We start from the raw sequence: 15,898 nt of genomic DNA, 5'->3' as shown, positions 1-15,898 counted from the left end.
AAGTGTACACTTAGGCATAAATGATTCAAATGAAATTCATGATGGTTCAAATGAATTAACTAATGAGAATTTAAGTTTGCATTAGGGTGATATACAATTCGAGTTGTAGTTGAAGCGCAGACCAATGCCACAACAAAAGCACAAGTCAATAATATCAATCACAAGGAACTAAACTAAGAGATGATATGTAATACTAAGGAAAATAGGTTGGCAATGACATTCAAAGTGCTAGAAAATTTGCTGAGTTTCAGAAATAAGAATTCTGAAAACATATGCAGTAAATAAGTAGTAGAGCATTGTGGTTTACTTGATTGCATTAAAAGAGGACGTTGAACATGATGGGTGGGCGGGGTACATATCCGGTTAGTCAAATAGCCTAGCAAATGAAGCTACATTACCCGAGGATGCAACGATATTAAGCTAGGATAAGAAAGGTCATTGGCATATGCAACATTGGTGATAATTGATGCATGTACACGCACTTGAGTATGCCCATATCAAGAACGATATAAGGACATGTAATTATCCAGGATGGGCCTATGTGCTGGTCCACGACATGACCAAGGGGTGGACAGTGCACCAAGAGCAATAACACATGCCAAATGCGTCATTATATTCTGTTATTTAGCTAAGTAAAACGAATGGTACATAGAACAGTGTGTTTGTGGGTGAAAACCGTTTCTGCTGATTTTGGTAAATTTGGGTGTGTGGATGAGAAACGAATCTAAACCCTAAACAATGCACTGCATGGGAGTACTTTTGATTCGAGAGATTAATCTGTACAATCCTGGCCTAAACCAAGAAATGGTCGTTCCAGGCTTGCTTCGGTCATAAAGTGAAGGAGAAGGGTTGGTCTTAGGGAGGGAAGCGAAGAGAGTGTTGAGACCAGAATAGTTGATTCTGAAGGTGTGGTTGCTTATGACTCGTATCTGAAAGTAGAACTGGCTAGCAGAATGGAAAGCTGCCAGGTGATTTCTAGATATTGTGTTGTTGCCGACCAAAACTTGTGTTTGGTGAAAATAAGTGAAGCCTATTTATACAAGTCATATTGAAACGTACCATGTTCTCGTAGGAAGTGGAAACGATTGAGTGATGGAAGAATAGAGTAACGTGTAACCGTCAGACGTTATGCTTCCATGATGAGGGAAGTGAATTCGTGTAACCGTCAGTCATTACGCTTCCATGATGAAGGAAATGAATTGTTTACACCGTTACTTTTCACCATCACTAATTGTCCCACTTCATGACACTTTCTTGTAACGGGCGCATTGCACGTCGCACGCTGTAAACCGCCAGACCAATACCCTGATGAGTATCCCCCAGTTTGTGACATGTTTGATGTCTCGAGTGTTTTCGTGGAAAACGTGTAGCAGGTTTCCATGTGTGGCAAGTCAAAGTCAAGAGACTTTGCCATAGGAAAATAGCATGTGATGTTATTAGGCTTGCCTTGGTCGGCCGCCTAAAACTTGCCACAAGTCCGTCAGTTTGGTGGCGAACTTGAATGGCTGAGATTGCATCTCATGAAGAAGGGTAGTCGTTAATTATGGATACCTTCTGTTGGCGTATGGTAATGTCACAGTGGCGTTTTTTGTGTACGCCAGTGGCATCGCAGCATGACTGGCATATCCCATGCATGCCAGTGGCATGGTGGTGTAAGTGGTGCCTGGCGCAACCATGGCCACTAGCTGGTTGCCTGGGACTTGCCGCAACTCCGACAGTTCAGTGGTGAACTTGGATGGCTGAGATTGCATCTCATGAGGAAGGGTGTCCATTGATTATGGTCGCATCTTGTTGTATAGCGGAGTGGCGCCATTGGCATAGATGCGTGCTAGTAGCCGTGGTATATCGTCATGTCAGTAGCGTAGCCGTGGCATGCGGCATGCTAGTAGCCGTGGCATAGCCATGGCATGACGACATGCTAGTAGTCGTGGCATAGCGGCATGCCAGTGGCGTCGTGGCATGGCCACGCCTGTGGCGTTGTAGCATGGCCAAACCTAAGATTCGGCTCCGCAGACAAAGTTAGGGCTTAGCGGCATGGCCAAGGCTAGGGTTTGGCGTAGCAACTTTGCCCAATTAGTGTGTGTGGCATGCGGCCGCGACATGGCGATACTTTTGTGCAAATGGCGCCATAGCTATGCCAAAGGAGTTATGGCAAGGCCATAGTGTGGAAACGACCACTAGAGTAGGGATTGTCGTGGGTGGCTATGATTTGGCGCCAACCCTAGGGCTTCTCGGGTCCCACACGGCTCGTGGCATGTTGTGGGGTCGAAGTGACATGATTTGTGCCACGACTGGAAATTAGGGCTTTGGTAAATGCATAGGCGTGTTTTTGACCCGAAAACCCTAATCTTAAGCTTTTCATGGTGTTGGCCATGAACAGGAGGTAGGTTAGCACATAGGGCGTTATTTATGGCATGTTGCCATGAAGTGGCATGTTTGGCATGTTGGCATGCCGATCAATATGTTGTTGTGGCAGGGTGTGTTTGGCTTGCCAATTAGTATGGTGGTGCGGCAGGGTGCGTTTGGCCTTCAACGTATGGTGGCAAGTTTAGAGGCCAAGAAAGGGGTCGGCCAAACATAAGGCGCGGCTACGCTTCTGGTGAGAGTGTGGCAGCTTTTGAGCGACCTGATTGGTCGATTAAAAGAGGGCCAGCCAAGCATGGGCGTGGCTACACTTCTGGTGTGAGTCTGGCCGCTTTAGAGCGACCTGACTGGTCAATGGGAAGTGGAGCCAGCAAGTGTGGGCCCAGCCACAACTTATGTGCGCGTGGCTAATTTGAGGCGACACAATTGGTCGAGGGAAATAGGGTCGGTTTAGGAAGGGGCGTGGCCAATGGCAAGTGGCGCCAGTTGGCCCAAGGCACGGCCACGCCTCCCTTTGCTGTTGCGGCTCCCTGTTTTCTGATTCTGGGCAAGGTTTTGCACCTGCTAATCCATGGAGGATTAATTACCTAGCTTGCCTAGGCTTAATTTCGACAAGCAAGGTCTGATATACTACGCGAGGCGCAAAACCCTAACTTTTGCAAGTTAGTCAGGGCAATTGATTGAATTATATGTGTTGACACAGAGTTCTTTTAAGTTCATTGCCAGAGAGCAGCATGCTTTTCTGATTGAATACCTTATGCGAAGACCTTATCCTTGATATTTGGAAATTCGTGCTACTTTGCTGCGAGTGAACACAAATCGTCATGCCATATCAACATTAAGGGTTCAGCCTAGGAACATAGCATAGAAGGCATTCAAAGGAACTCATATTAAGTGAATATAGGTAAGGCGCCGAAATTTACAAAACGTCTGGGATGGTTGCTACATTTACCAGTCTGGATAAATTTCATGTGGATGTATTGAACGGCTCAATAAATATGCCAGTGGAGAGGTTAACACTCACGGCACCGTTTCCTTACAGAGTGACGTCACATCAGATGCAAAGTTTTACGATTTTAACCCTAAGCTAAAAACCACCATCAACACAGTGATATACAACAACTTTGAACGAGTATTAACATGACTTTACACAATGTTAAGCGTGAATATGAGTAAAGGGGATGGCCAGGATAAGATCATCAGAAGATGCTGCAAGAATGGCTCCAAAGTGGCGGTTACGAAGAGATTATACATATTTGAAGGCTTTACACATGTGTCTGAATGTTTGGACGAATTACGATAATTAACTACAAACCTCATAAAACAGGTAAGGCAAAAATTGGCTCGAGTTAGAGAAAAATGAACAGTTATGCAACACTTTAGGCGGTTATGCAAACTGCTCCTCGGACACTTGGCTGTCCAAGGATTTTTGGCCATTATTTCTATTGTATAAAGAGTGTAAGATGCATTGCAAATCAGTAGAACAAAGGTAGTTGTAGTAGGGTAAAAATTGATTTTGCTGAAAATGGTAAATTGGGTGTGTCGATAAGAAACAAGTCTAGACCCTAAGAAAATGTACTGCATATGAGTACTTTAGATTCGAGAGACCAATATGTACAATTTTGGCCTAAACCAAGAAATGACCGTTCAAGTCTTGCTTCGGTCACAAAATGAAGGAGAAGGGTTGACCTTAGGGAGTGAAACAGAGAAGGTGTTGAGATCACATATATAGATTTTGTAAGGTGTGGTTGTTTCTGACTTATCTCAGAAAATGGAGCTTGTTGCAAAAGATGGCCAAGTGGCGGGGTCACTCCCCATTTTGCTACTGCCCAACTTAGTCACGGTTTTCCCCTTTTCCTATTTTTCAACTTTTGGTAGGATTTTACTCCTACTAGCTCCATGATGGACCAATTTCCTAGCTTGCCTAGGTTTAGTCTCGACCAATAGGGATCGAGATATCATGCAGGTTCCGTTTTAGGAAAAAACCTAATTTTTGTAAGTCGGCAAAATTAGGTCAAAAAATTGAATTTTGTGAATTGACACAAAATTAATCAATTTTGGTGAATTTTGCACGTTGATACAAAATCACTAATTTTTTTTATCTTGGAGAGCAGCACAACTATGGTCTGACTGGCGCAACTTGCGCGCCTCTGATTGAGTACCTTCATGCACATCTTAATTCTGACACTTCGGGAAATTCATGCTACTCAACTGAGAGTGAACGTTAATTGTCATATCATGTCAATATTAAGAGTTCAGCTGCGAACACAGTGTAGGATAGATACTCGGCAAGCCTTGCGTTAGTGAATAATGCGAGTAGGAGCTCAACAAAATTTACAGAATACTTGCAACCAACATTATTCTAATTAAATTTCATATATAAATATACTGAATCACTCAGTACATATATATAAGCAGAGAGGCCTAGGCACTCAGCTTTAAATGACTCTATTTCTTTGCAGAACAAAGACACATAAATATATGAGTTTATGGTTTTAGCCCTGAACTAGAAACCACCGTCAACGGTATTGAAAATGTAATCTCGAGTTAGAGAGTTAGGCATCACCGGAAATGGTGAACAACCCGTTTAATTCATGAGATGGACGATTTTTATTTATTTTTCTTTGACGCAATATTGCATAATTTGTGTGTTCATTGTGTTGCCGATCTTTGTGCGTTTATCTATGCAATGGGTGTAATTATTCGAACATGTTCCCGCCTAATATTTCCAAGATAATCTTCAAAAATAGAAGGGCCATAATCACTTTTGTTTGTAAAAAGAAAAAAGAAAAAAGAGAAGCAATAGAATTAGATACTGAGTATTTAGAAAAAGTGATTCTACAGTAGGCGAGCGATTATGGCTGCTTTGCACTTTCGAAATTATCTTCCATTGCAGCAAATTGATTCTACAACAAATCCAGTTGGTCTCTTTCCATAAAGCTAAACTTTTGATAAGGCGAATGTGTCATATAAACATGGCAAAGACATGCCAGCAAGGGCTTGCAAACTTCTTTTTCCATCTTCTCATCAACTAGCCAGCAAAAAAATAGCGTTCCAACTTCCAAGTTGGCTTTTATGTACACACCTGTATGACCGTCCATTTGGGATTTCATATCAATGTCTGAAACGCAGAGAATTGGACGGATAACACTCGTTTTCAAATAAGTTGGATGAAAACTAGCAGCAGCCTCTTGAATGTTTATCACACACGGAGAACTAAAAGCACATCACATATAAATGTTGCAAGCATTGAAAACCAACTACAAATGTGTTGCAACACATACACATCCCATTAGATTTTCTCATTAATTACCAGGAATTGAATTTCTTCAGATCTTTCCTTTTATTACCGGCATTTAGGTTCTTCATGAAGTACGGAAAAGGAAAGAAAACGTCCGTGGAATTAAACTTTCCATTAAACTCACAGTCCATCACGAGCTTCCTCCTTCAGGCTGCAGTACGTAGTAAATTCCATTCCCCGTGGGACTTTATACCACGGTAATTCTTACTGTGATAGCAGTGAAATCAATATCAAAGGACAAGTTGATCCTGACCGTAGAGATGGTGCATTCAATAAAGAAGGATGGTACAGCCTTAAAGATATTGGGAGAAGCAGGTGGTAGATAATAACGTAGGACCAGCCAACTAAGAACACTAGGAAAAAAAAATGAAGAAATTAATTAATTAATTAAGTAAATAATCAATCAAAATTTAATTATTAATATACGATCTTTTCAATATTTTTTTTTTTTTTTGCTTTATGGTCATAAATTGCCTGTATTTGTATACACTTGTTTGGTCTCCTTTGAGAACGTGTTGGCATCGTCAGAAAATCCTTAACTACACAAAATAATATTATAGGTTTTATTTTTTTAATAAAGAAATCTCCGGCATTAATTAAAAAATGAAAAGAAAAATCAAAGGCCAGCTTGTTGCAAGATAATTCTTAGAAGAATATAATACAATAGTCGCCCCTTGAATAAGTCAAAGTAGATTGACCACAGACACTGATGAAACTAGTTAATGATGATTTTAATTAATGATTGTCAATTGGATGATATAAATTAAATTTTGACACTCTTTACTATGATCGCATCGATTTGGCACCGCAAGAAGATTCGTACATTATTATTTTTTCTTTACTCCGATGTTGGTTGTGGATTCGTACAAGTTTTTTAATGGTTTGAAAGGACGGAAACACATAAAAGTGGATAAAACTCTCTGCAGGCATAACAACCGTGATCCGTGATGCTTGTGCCAAGAAAATGCCCCAAATAAGAGGACGAACAGCTATCACCGAAACTGGTCCCAAACCCCATCCATGAACACTGGTGAGAGTGATGCATTATTCTACACAAACATTAATACAGACAGTCCGAGAAGACTAAGTCCTATTTTGGGGAATACGTAGTTGCAAGAGCTGAATGTCGGCTAGCAATGGTCGGTCCGACTACCCGTTTTTGCAAAATGATAAAGTCAGTTTTGGGATGTTGGTATTTGTCTTGTCAAGACTTTTTGGTGAGCTAATTCAAGATTTTTTTTTTTTTTTTTTTTTTTTGAGAATAAGGTGTTTTATTTAAAAATCAGGACTCAAAAGGAGTCGATATTACAATAAAAATAGAAGGCATCTAATATGGAGCAATCCTTGAGAAGATCTCCTAATATTCGATTTATCTACCGATAGATGATGCAGAATACAAGATGGAGGTGCTCCTAAACAAAAAGAGAATTTAAAGTCCTTACTCATTTAGCTAAAGTACCCGCAACCATATTTCCTAGTTTAGGAACAATATGAAATCCCAAAAAATTGGTGCAAAGATTTACTATCATATTCGCTTCATCAAGACAAGCTTTAACACGCCAAAAAATGTCTGAATTCTTTCCACAAAAGTAATTGAAAAGCTTTCACAGTCTCCTTCAATGCTAATTCGAAGATTGAGATACTAGTTCTCAAAATTTACGTTGGTACAAGAATTTCTAAGGATATACATGACTTTTGCTGCCTAAATATAATGTTGCAAATGTCTTTATAATATGGTAAAACTAATTTAACCCATTAAGAGTAATACCAAGATTTCTCTTTTGACTTATTTCGATAGTTGAGCACGATAATTCAATTACCAAGCATTTCGTTTTTACAGTTAATTTATCGCCACGTCTCTAAAAGATTTTTATTTAAAAATCTTAAAATTCGTTTGGTAGATGTAAAATTTCTCTTATGTTGAGCCGGCAATATATTAAAATTATTAGAAGTTGCAATTCTATTGTGAGATGAATTTGTTTTTATTCCAAATCTTCTCATGCATACGACTGATTACTGTTTTAAAATTATAAGCAATGATTTCCTAAATTGTGTTTATCAAACCGTTTTATTGTACTTAGAGCTTCTAAATGCTTCTATATGCTGAAATACAATATAAACTAAACATAGCATACTATTTTAGTGAATGAAAGGAAAAAGAAAAAGACAACGCAAATATAAGATACGAAGTTTAAAACTTATCTTCGTGAATATAGTCGATGTTTAAAACTTCGTCTAGAGTTAAGACTTCAAACATCGCCTAACTACATATAAAATGAGTTCAATCTCTGCATGGAAATATAGTTAGGCGATGCTTAAAACTTCTCCTAGAGTTAGAGGGTGTTTCAAATATCACCAAACTTTAGAACGAGTTTCAAACTCTACTTACAAAACCTCGTATTTCATCTTACAATATGTTTTCAACCGGATGTAATTTGAAGCGTATCAGGAGGTTTTAAATTTTTCCCATATATATTTGGAAAATGCTTAATCTAAATGGTATATATATATATATGTATATATATTATCATAGAAGGTATATTCAGTTTTTGGGCATATTCACTGTGAAGTGTGAACACATATATCAGATATATACCATTTTATAATAAGCGTTGTGGATGCTCTGATGAACTCGTATTTATTTTATCCAAGAGACAAATTAGTAGCACACACTAATCAAGTTACCCCCATTTGTCAAGAGACTTCCTAGTTTTTTCGAAGTCTTAGTTTATACTAATTGTATCTTTTTTCTTTTCATATGAAATAGGAAGAACCTCAATACAATCCACTAACATAACCGACACTGAAAATAAAAAATAATTATAGGATTTTCAAATTTTATTACACAATCATCGAATCCATGGTAGCTCCACCAATTCTTGACTAATCATCCAAATTTTACAGCCTGAAATACAATTTCACAATTCCAAGAGGACTAAATCGTATCAAAGGGCATAACTATTTCTGAAATAAAACTAATTTGATTGGTTGCACAAAGCAGTGGTTGGATCGGATCCAACCCCGTGATTTCAAGAACATGGAACTATGGTTTTCATAGCATCAGTATCTTACTGCTGAATCGAAGTAATAGAGTCTTAAGAACAATATCTAGAGTAACGACTGTTTTCTGAATTGGTCATTAGTGAATTAGCCTGAGTCAGAGTTGGAGTCTTCGTAACAAAATTTGTAGTTGATGAGCTTGTTGATGATCTCGATCTTGCTGTTGTTTCCTTAACTATAGCTGGTTTGTTCTTGTTGTTGTTGTAACTGATTTCTCTTTATAGAAATACATTATCTTCCGCTTGAGTAAGGTTTTTTTAACGAAAGTAGAAAACAGCCAAAAAATAAAAATCAAACCACAAACCTAAACACATGATTTTTTAAATATCCTGAAAAATTATTTTTGAGTTCAAAAAACTTGGTAAAGGAAAAAACGATCCTTAGAATAAAAAAATCAGAAAAAGGAAACAGGAAATAAAAACAAATAAAATCTAGAAATCAATTATGGTTGAATCTATGACAATCAAGTCCAGATCCGAAACCTAAAGCAAAAACGTCGAAGCTAAAATAGGAAAAAAATGCAAAAAACAAAGATAGTTTAAGATTTTCCTCCTAAAGTCCCCTTAATTAATAATTCCGATCGGAGCAGGAAGACACCGAAGTGGCCACGGATTCGTTTAAATATTCAGAAAAATAAAAGTTTTTTCTGGGTTAGATACCATCTGAACTCAATATATACCATTAAATAATTTTTTTTCTTCTCCAACTAAAACTCAAAGGCAAAATACAAAAAGTTTACCAATGTAATTTTTTGAAAAATCCCAAATCAAACCAGATTAGGCCATGCTAAATTTTGGTGATCCCTCATGTCCAAAAAAGAAAATAAATAAAAACAAAAAAAGTTATAGCTCGTTCGGACACAAATCTGCTTCAGATTTCTGTTTCTCCAGAAATCGAAATTAAAAGTAGAAGTTAGAAGCAAAAATATTTTGATTCATAAAAAATTAACTTTTCGATTTTTATAAGTTGTTTTGAAATTTGACAGTCAAATTGACTTCTGACTTCTAAAAATCGAAAAACTCGTTATGATATGTTATCCAAACGGACTATTAAGGGTTATAGTCAACGATAAATAGGGATTATAATCAAATGGACTGCAAATGAATTTCATGTAATTAATCAACCAAATAAATAAAATCCCCAATATTGTGTATAAATTTAATAAAAAAAAGCTGAAAAAGGAAAAAACAAAGCCAGATAGACAATGAGTGTGAAGACTACCTTTTTTACTAACTAAACTCATAAACTCTAGGGTTTCTCTATCTATACAACAAACAAACACAACCAAGACTCTTTCCATCTCCTCCATTTCTCCCTCTTCTCTCCATTTGGTCTTCTCTGCTTCTTCTTCTACTTCTCCATCCTCTCTCTACTGTTATCATTTTGTCTTTCCGGAACCAAAAAACAGATAGAGAGAAAGAGAATCCACAGACACAATGAGTTCCGAATAGTGTGGTTTTCCGGAAAACCGCTGTTCTTCAAAAATGGGGGTTCATTCTCGATTAACATTCTTCTTCATACTTATCATCGGCATTTTTCATTTCGGAAAACCAGATCTTACTGGTGATAAAAATGCTCTACTTTCTCTAAGATCATCAGTAGTCGGATGGAAACTCAACTGGACATCAACTCAGTCCTCAGCACCATGTAATTGGGAAGGTATTGTGTGCGAGAACAATAGAGTTGCGGTACTTCGACTTCCCGGAACTGGACTTATCGGGAAAATCCCGATGGGTGTTTTCGGAAATCTTACACACTTGCGTACTCTTTCGTTGCGTCTGAATGCTTTATCAGGTCCACTTCCGTCAGATCTTGCTATGTGTACTGATTTGAGAAACTTGTATTTGCAAGGGAACAGGATTTCCGGTGAGATTCCTGATTTTTTGTTCAAGCTGCCAAATTTAGTGAGGTTAAATCTTGCCGGGAATAACTTTTCCGGTGAGATCTTACCGTCGTTTAATAATCTGACTAGGTTGGGTACTTTGTATTTGGAAGGGAATGAACTTACTGGTTCAATTCCTGAGCTGAATCTTCCTGATCTTGTTCAGTTTAATGTTTCGTATAATCAATTGAATGGATCAATTCCTAAGAAGTTGAGAACAATGAAGGCTAGTTCTTTCTCAGGGAATTCTCTTTGTGGTGGTCCGATGGGTCATTGCCCCGGTGAAGCAGAAGACGGCGAGCCAAAGAAGAAGAAGAAGTTGTCTGCCGGTGCGATTGCTGGAATTGTTATCGGGTCGATTGTTGGTTTTCTTTTGATTCTATTGATTCTATTCTTTTTGTGTAGAAAGAAGAGTGGTGGAAAGACTAGAGCTGTAGATGTTTCTACTGCGAAAAATCCAAATGAGGTTGAAATGGGAGGTGATAAGGGAATTGGTGAGGAAAATGGTAATGGAAACCATGGTGGAGGAAATGCTGCTGCTGCTGTTGGTGCAGGAACATTGGCTGCTTCTGCAGTTGCAAGTAAAGATGTGAATAGTGGTCTTGGAATGAAGAAATTGGTATTCTTTGGAAATGCACCAAGGAGTTTTGATCTTGAAGATTTATTAAGAGCATCAGCTGAAGTTTTAGGGAAAGGAACTTTTGGAACAGCTTATAAAGCTGTGTTGGAAGTTGGAACTATTGTAGCTGTGAAAAGATTGAAAGATGTGACTATTAGTGAGAAGGAATTCAGAGAGAAGATTGAAACTGTTGGATCTATGCAGAATGATTGTTTGGTTCCATTAAGAGCTTACTATTATAGTGGTGATGAGAAACTTCTTGTGTATGATTACATGTCTATGGGAAGCTTGTCTGCTCTTTTACATGGTGAGTTCTTTTACATTATCCTTACAATTTACTCTTTTTGTTTTGATTTGTTGTGATAATTTTGTATTGTTTTGTGGGCATGTTGTTGTGTTGTTGTAGGGTTTGATTTTATCTTCTTTATTGGTGAAAATCTGGTTAACAAAACACTGAATTGTAGTCTTTTGTGGGTGTATCATTGGTCTTGTGGGTCTTAGTTTATCTTCTTACATTACTTAGAAATATAGATGCAACCTACTGCTATTTATTGTGTTATTAGTCTTTGAATTAGTTTCAGTTCAATCTAGCGTAATTCCAGAGGTTTTAGTCATTAAGAAATGAATATAGTTTTCATTGAATTCGTGGGCTCTTCGTTGGCGTTGATTTTAGAGGTGATTTTCATATGCTGTTTGTGAGTTTTGTGTGTATGTTGTTTTCTGGCTTTGCAGTGTCTGTTTTTGTGCATTTTGATTTAACTTAAGTTTTTTGCAATCCTCACTTGTAATCACTATAACGAAGTAAGAAGTTAGAAATATCATGTGCATAGGTTCTTGGCATCCCGAATACACTTAAAGTGTTCATCTTACCCTGTAATCTACGTTTCAACCCTCCTAAACACTACGAAAAAAGCAACACCATTGTTCATTTATGGATCATTAGATCATTATCTTAACCTCTTTTCATTTTGCATGCATCTATTCCTATAGGTAACAGAGGATCAGGAAGAACTCCTTTGAATTGGGAAACTCGATCTGGAATTGCTCTTGGAGCTGCTCGTGGTATCTCATACCTTCACTCTCAGGGCTCTCACATCTCCCATGGCAACATTAAATCATCCAACATCCTTCTCACCAAGACATACGAAGCTCGTGTCTCTGACTTCGGCCTTGCACAACTTGTTGGCCCCAATGCTACTCCTAACCGTGTCGCTGGATATCGTGCACCAGAGGTAACAGATCCTCGTAGAGTCTCCCAGAAAGCCGATGTTTACAGCTTCGGTGTTCTTCTTTTAGAACTATTAACGGGTAAAGCACCAACCCATGCCTTATTGAACGAGGAAGGTGTTGACCTTCCAAGATGGGTTCAATCCGTGGTTCGTGAGGAGTGGACTGCAGAAGTATTTGACCTGGAACTACTAAGATACCAGAATGTCGAGGAAGAGATGGTTCAACTCCTACAACTCGCAATAGATTGTGCAGCCCAATACCCAGACAAGCGACCAACGATGGCCGAGGTCACAAAGCGAATTGAAGAACTTCGACCCACAAGAGAGCAAGATCCTTCGTCCGACCTTGTCGAAGGAGAGGATGGATCTTCTCAACAAACCAGTTCAGTTGGTTAACAAATTGGGATAAAGATTAAAAACAAAAAAGTCTGTTCATTCATTATGTCCATTTTTATCATGTTTACTTACTCTGATGAGGTTTGATTGTTTGTTTTCTCAAGGAGGAGGGTTTGTAAGGAAGGGGGAAAGAGGTGGTGGTTCTTTATTATGAATCAACTGTGTATGTTTTCTTTTTCTTTTCAATAGCAGCAGCCTTTTTTTTTTTTTTTTTTTTTTTTTATCCCTCCTTCCATTTTTTTTAGTTTTAATGATAATAGGGCATATGGTTGAGAACTTGGGAGGATTTAATTGTGTTGCTTTTGAGGGTTGAATAACATTGTTGGTTGATGGTTGTATGAATAGATTTGGATGTATGGTGGTGGTTGTAATTACTTCCTCTTTTTCAAAGCATCTTTAAGATTATATATTTTTTTTGAACATGTTATATGTATTAATTCACTTCAATGTGATGTGTTTCCAATGAAAAACAGATCTGAATTCATGGTTACTGTCTAATACTTTTTCTTTGACAGAGAGATAATGCCTCTTATCTAGGAGAGTAGATTTGGATTTTGAATTTATTAGTTCAACTTGGAAGAAAGTTGGTTGATATTACCTGTATTTCTTGCTTAACAACAATTCCATAAAGGAAGATTTTGATCAATTGTTGGAAAACTGTCTCCTGTTTAAACTTAAAACATACATCAAATCCATAGATTAGGAAAAGATTATGGAACAAATTTATCTTTGTTCCCTAAATATAATTTTAAATTGTATGCTTTACAATGAAGTTAATAGTGACAGACAACAGTCAATTTGTCTTTATCACCTAGATTTTACATTTGTATACAACCTGCATTTTACTACAAATGTACTTCTACTTCTGCTTCTCTTATTCCTAGATTTTGCTGTAAATATTTTGATTAGGAAAATTATGAACAAAGTATTATACTATAAACATTAGGTAACTAATAATCATACAACTAACATATATTTAGACAAAATGAGATAATTTACTTACCTCAGATACAGACAGAGAGTTGGCAGAATAGGTAGTTGAAAAATGTAAATCAGTTTTGTTCTTCAAGTTGTTTAAATTGAAAAACGTTTAAGTAAGAGTGTTAGTTGTAATGTATTTACATCATAAATAGAAAAATGCTTCAAAAAAATAATTATAAATAGAAATGCCTTGGGAATTCTTGGCTTCAAAACACCACATGAATATTTACTCTTGGTTATAAAACTTCCCCAAGCGATGGAGTATTTTTGCATGTTTAGAGCTTCACCAGAAACTTCAAATGAGAAGTAACTGTACAAATCATTCTGATCACAATAATTTTTTGATGCATGCTTGTCCACACCTATATGTGGACATTTACATTAAATTTGTATTATTATATGTAGATATTCAGAAAAATGAAGGATAAAAAACACACCGCTTCATTGTCAATATAATACTCCCTCCGTACCTATTATATAAACGAAATTTTGAAACTTCTTTGTACCAATATATAGGTGGAGTCGGAGACGGAGCCATCCCATTGCAACGGTGTGCACTTGCATCTCCTGCCCAGCTGGCTCCAAAGCCCATTTTAGGCCCTTTAAGAATATTTTTTTGAACGATTTTTTGGGCACCACTCTTTTTATTTAGGGGACCATCATTTTATTTTTAGTAAGTTATTTGAAGCAATCTGAGGACACCCCTTATCCATATATTTATTTTAATACCAACACTACCTTCCAAATTATTGTTGTGTAATGATTTTTTTTTTTTTTTGTAAGTTAAGTGCATTCAAAAGAGTTACAAACCCTTACATCATGATAAGTAGAGCCATCAAATGTAGGATTGGAGTTATCCATCCTAACATTAGATTTATCTACTTCAAGAGCATTTTTAATACAAAAGGGAGGAGTTTTTCTCCAATTCAAAATCTGACTAAAGGATTTGGCCTCCTTGGCCAAGATATCTGTTGCATTATTTGCAGCTATAGGTACATAAAAAATACCTAAAAAATTCTGACAAAGATTAAATTCACTCTTGACTTCATCCATTATGGCTTGATTCTGCCATTCAATTCCTGATTCTTTCCCATTCAGATAGTCAATGAGGTTTTTGCAATCTCCTTCTACCAAAAAGTTGGCCAGTCCATGTTCAACTGCCCATTTCGCTCCCTGTCTCATACCTATTGCTTCTGCTTCTTCAGCGGTAGAAGCTGAGAATGGTCCTGCTCTGCTTTGCTCAAATCCACATGTATCATTTCTGAGTATTAAAGAAAAACCTGCAGGCATAGTTATAGAATTTCAGGCTGCATCTATATTGATCTTTAATTGATTTTTCTTTGATGAGGACCAAGTACTAGAAAACAAGTTGTCAGTTTTCACCTGAGGAACATAATGGTTACCTTTACTCCAAAATTCTAAGTATCTTTGTATTTCTACACTTAATTGAGCACTGGATTGATTAGTTTTTTCAAAAACTCTACTATATCTCTCCTTCCATATGAACCAAGCTTTTGTTAAAATTAGTTTAATAGAGATAGTTGGATTTAATTTTCCCATCCATTGCTTACAAATATCCAAGAAGGTTGTAGAACTATGAAAACAAGGTACTACAGGGTTTGGTTCTGCAGCCCAAACAGCTTTAGCATATGGACTGAAAATCAGAAGATGTTCTATAGACTCTTCTTCAGTGCACCCAAAAGAACAGTTTGGATGAACATCCTCCATAAATTTGGATAATTTCAAATTTGTGGAGAGCGCATTTTGTAAGCATTTCCATGCAAAGATTTTAATTCTGTCAGAAATATCTAGACTCCATAGCCTTTTCCAGAAAGAATCAGGTTGTCTTAAGTTATAATGATTCACAGTTTTCTCGTTCAGTTTATTATACATGGATTTAATAGTAAAAATACCAGACTTAGTAAGAAGCCATCTTAGAGTATCAGGTTTGCCTTTTGCTATTCTAGTATTAATGATTTTTTCAGCAATATGAATAGGGAACATTTCCAAAATTAAAGTAGAATTCCACTTCTTTGTGATTGGATCAATAAGATCTTTCACAAGTG

The 15,898-nt window shown here is 37.2% G+C and overlaps 1 protein-coding gene across 1 annotated transcript; it reads left to right on the top strand.

The window, feature by feature from the left end:
- Positions 1-9,988: 9,988 nt before the first annotated feature.
- LOC113282272 (probable inactive receptor kinase RLK902) lies at positions 9,989-13,223 on the top strand. Its single transcript, XM_026531261.1, has 2 exons — positions 9,989-11,533; positions 12,217-13,223. Exons 1-2 carry the CDS (start codon positions 10,210-10,212, stop codon positions 12,849-12,851), a joined length of 1,959 nt encoding a protein of 652 aa, XP_026387046.1. The 5' UTR covers positions 9,989-10,209; the 3' UTR covers positions 12,852-13,223.
- The last annotated feature ends 2,675 nt before the right edge of the window (positions 13,224-15,898 follow it).

Source organism: Papaver somniferum, chromosome 5, assembly GCF_003573695.1.
Source record: "Papaver somniferum cultivar HN1 chromosome 5, ASM357369v1, whole genome shotgun sequence".
Classification (NCBI taxonomy): Eukaryota; Viridiplantae; Streptophyta; class Magnoliopsida; order Ranunculales; family Papaveraceae; genus Papaver; species Papaver somniferum.
This window is presented reverse-complemented; position numbering and strand designations above follow the sequence as displayed.

Coding starts and splice junctions, on each gene's coding strand:
- LOC113282272 (XM_026531261.1), top strand. CDS start 10,210: ATGGGGGTTCATTCTCGATTAACATTCTTCTTCATACTTATCATCGGC. Junction 11,534..12,216: donor CTTGTCTGCTCTTTTACATG/GTGAGTTCTTTT, acceptor CTATTCCTATAG/GTAACAGAGGATCAGGAAGA.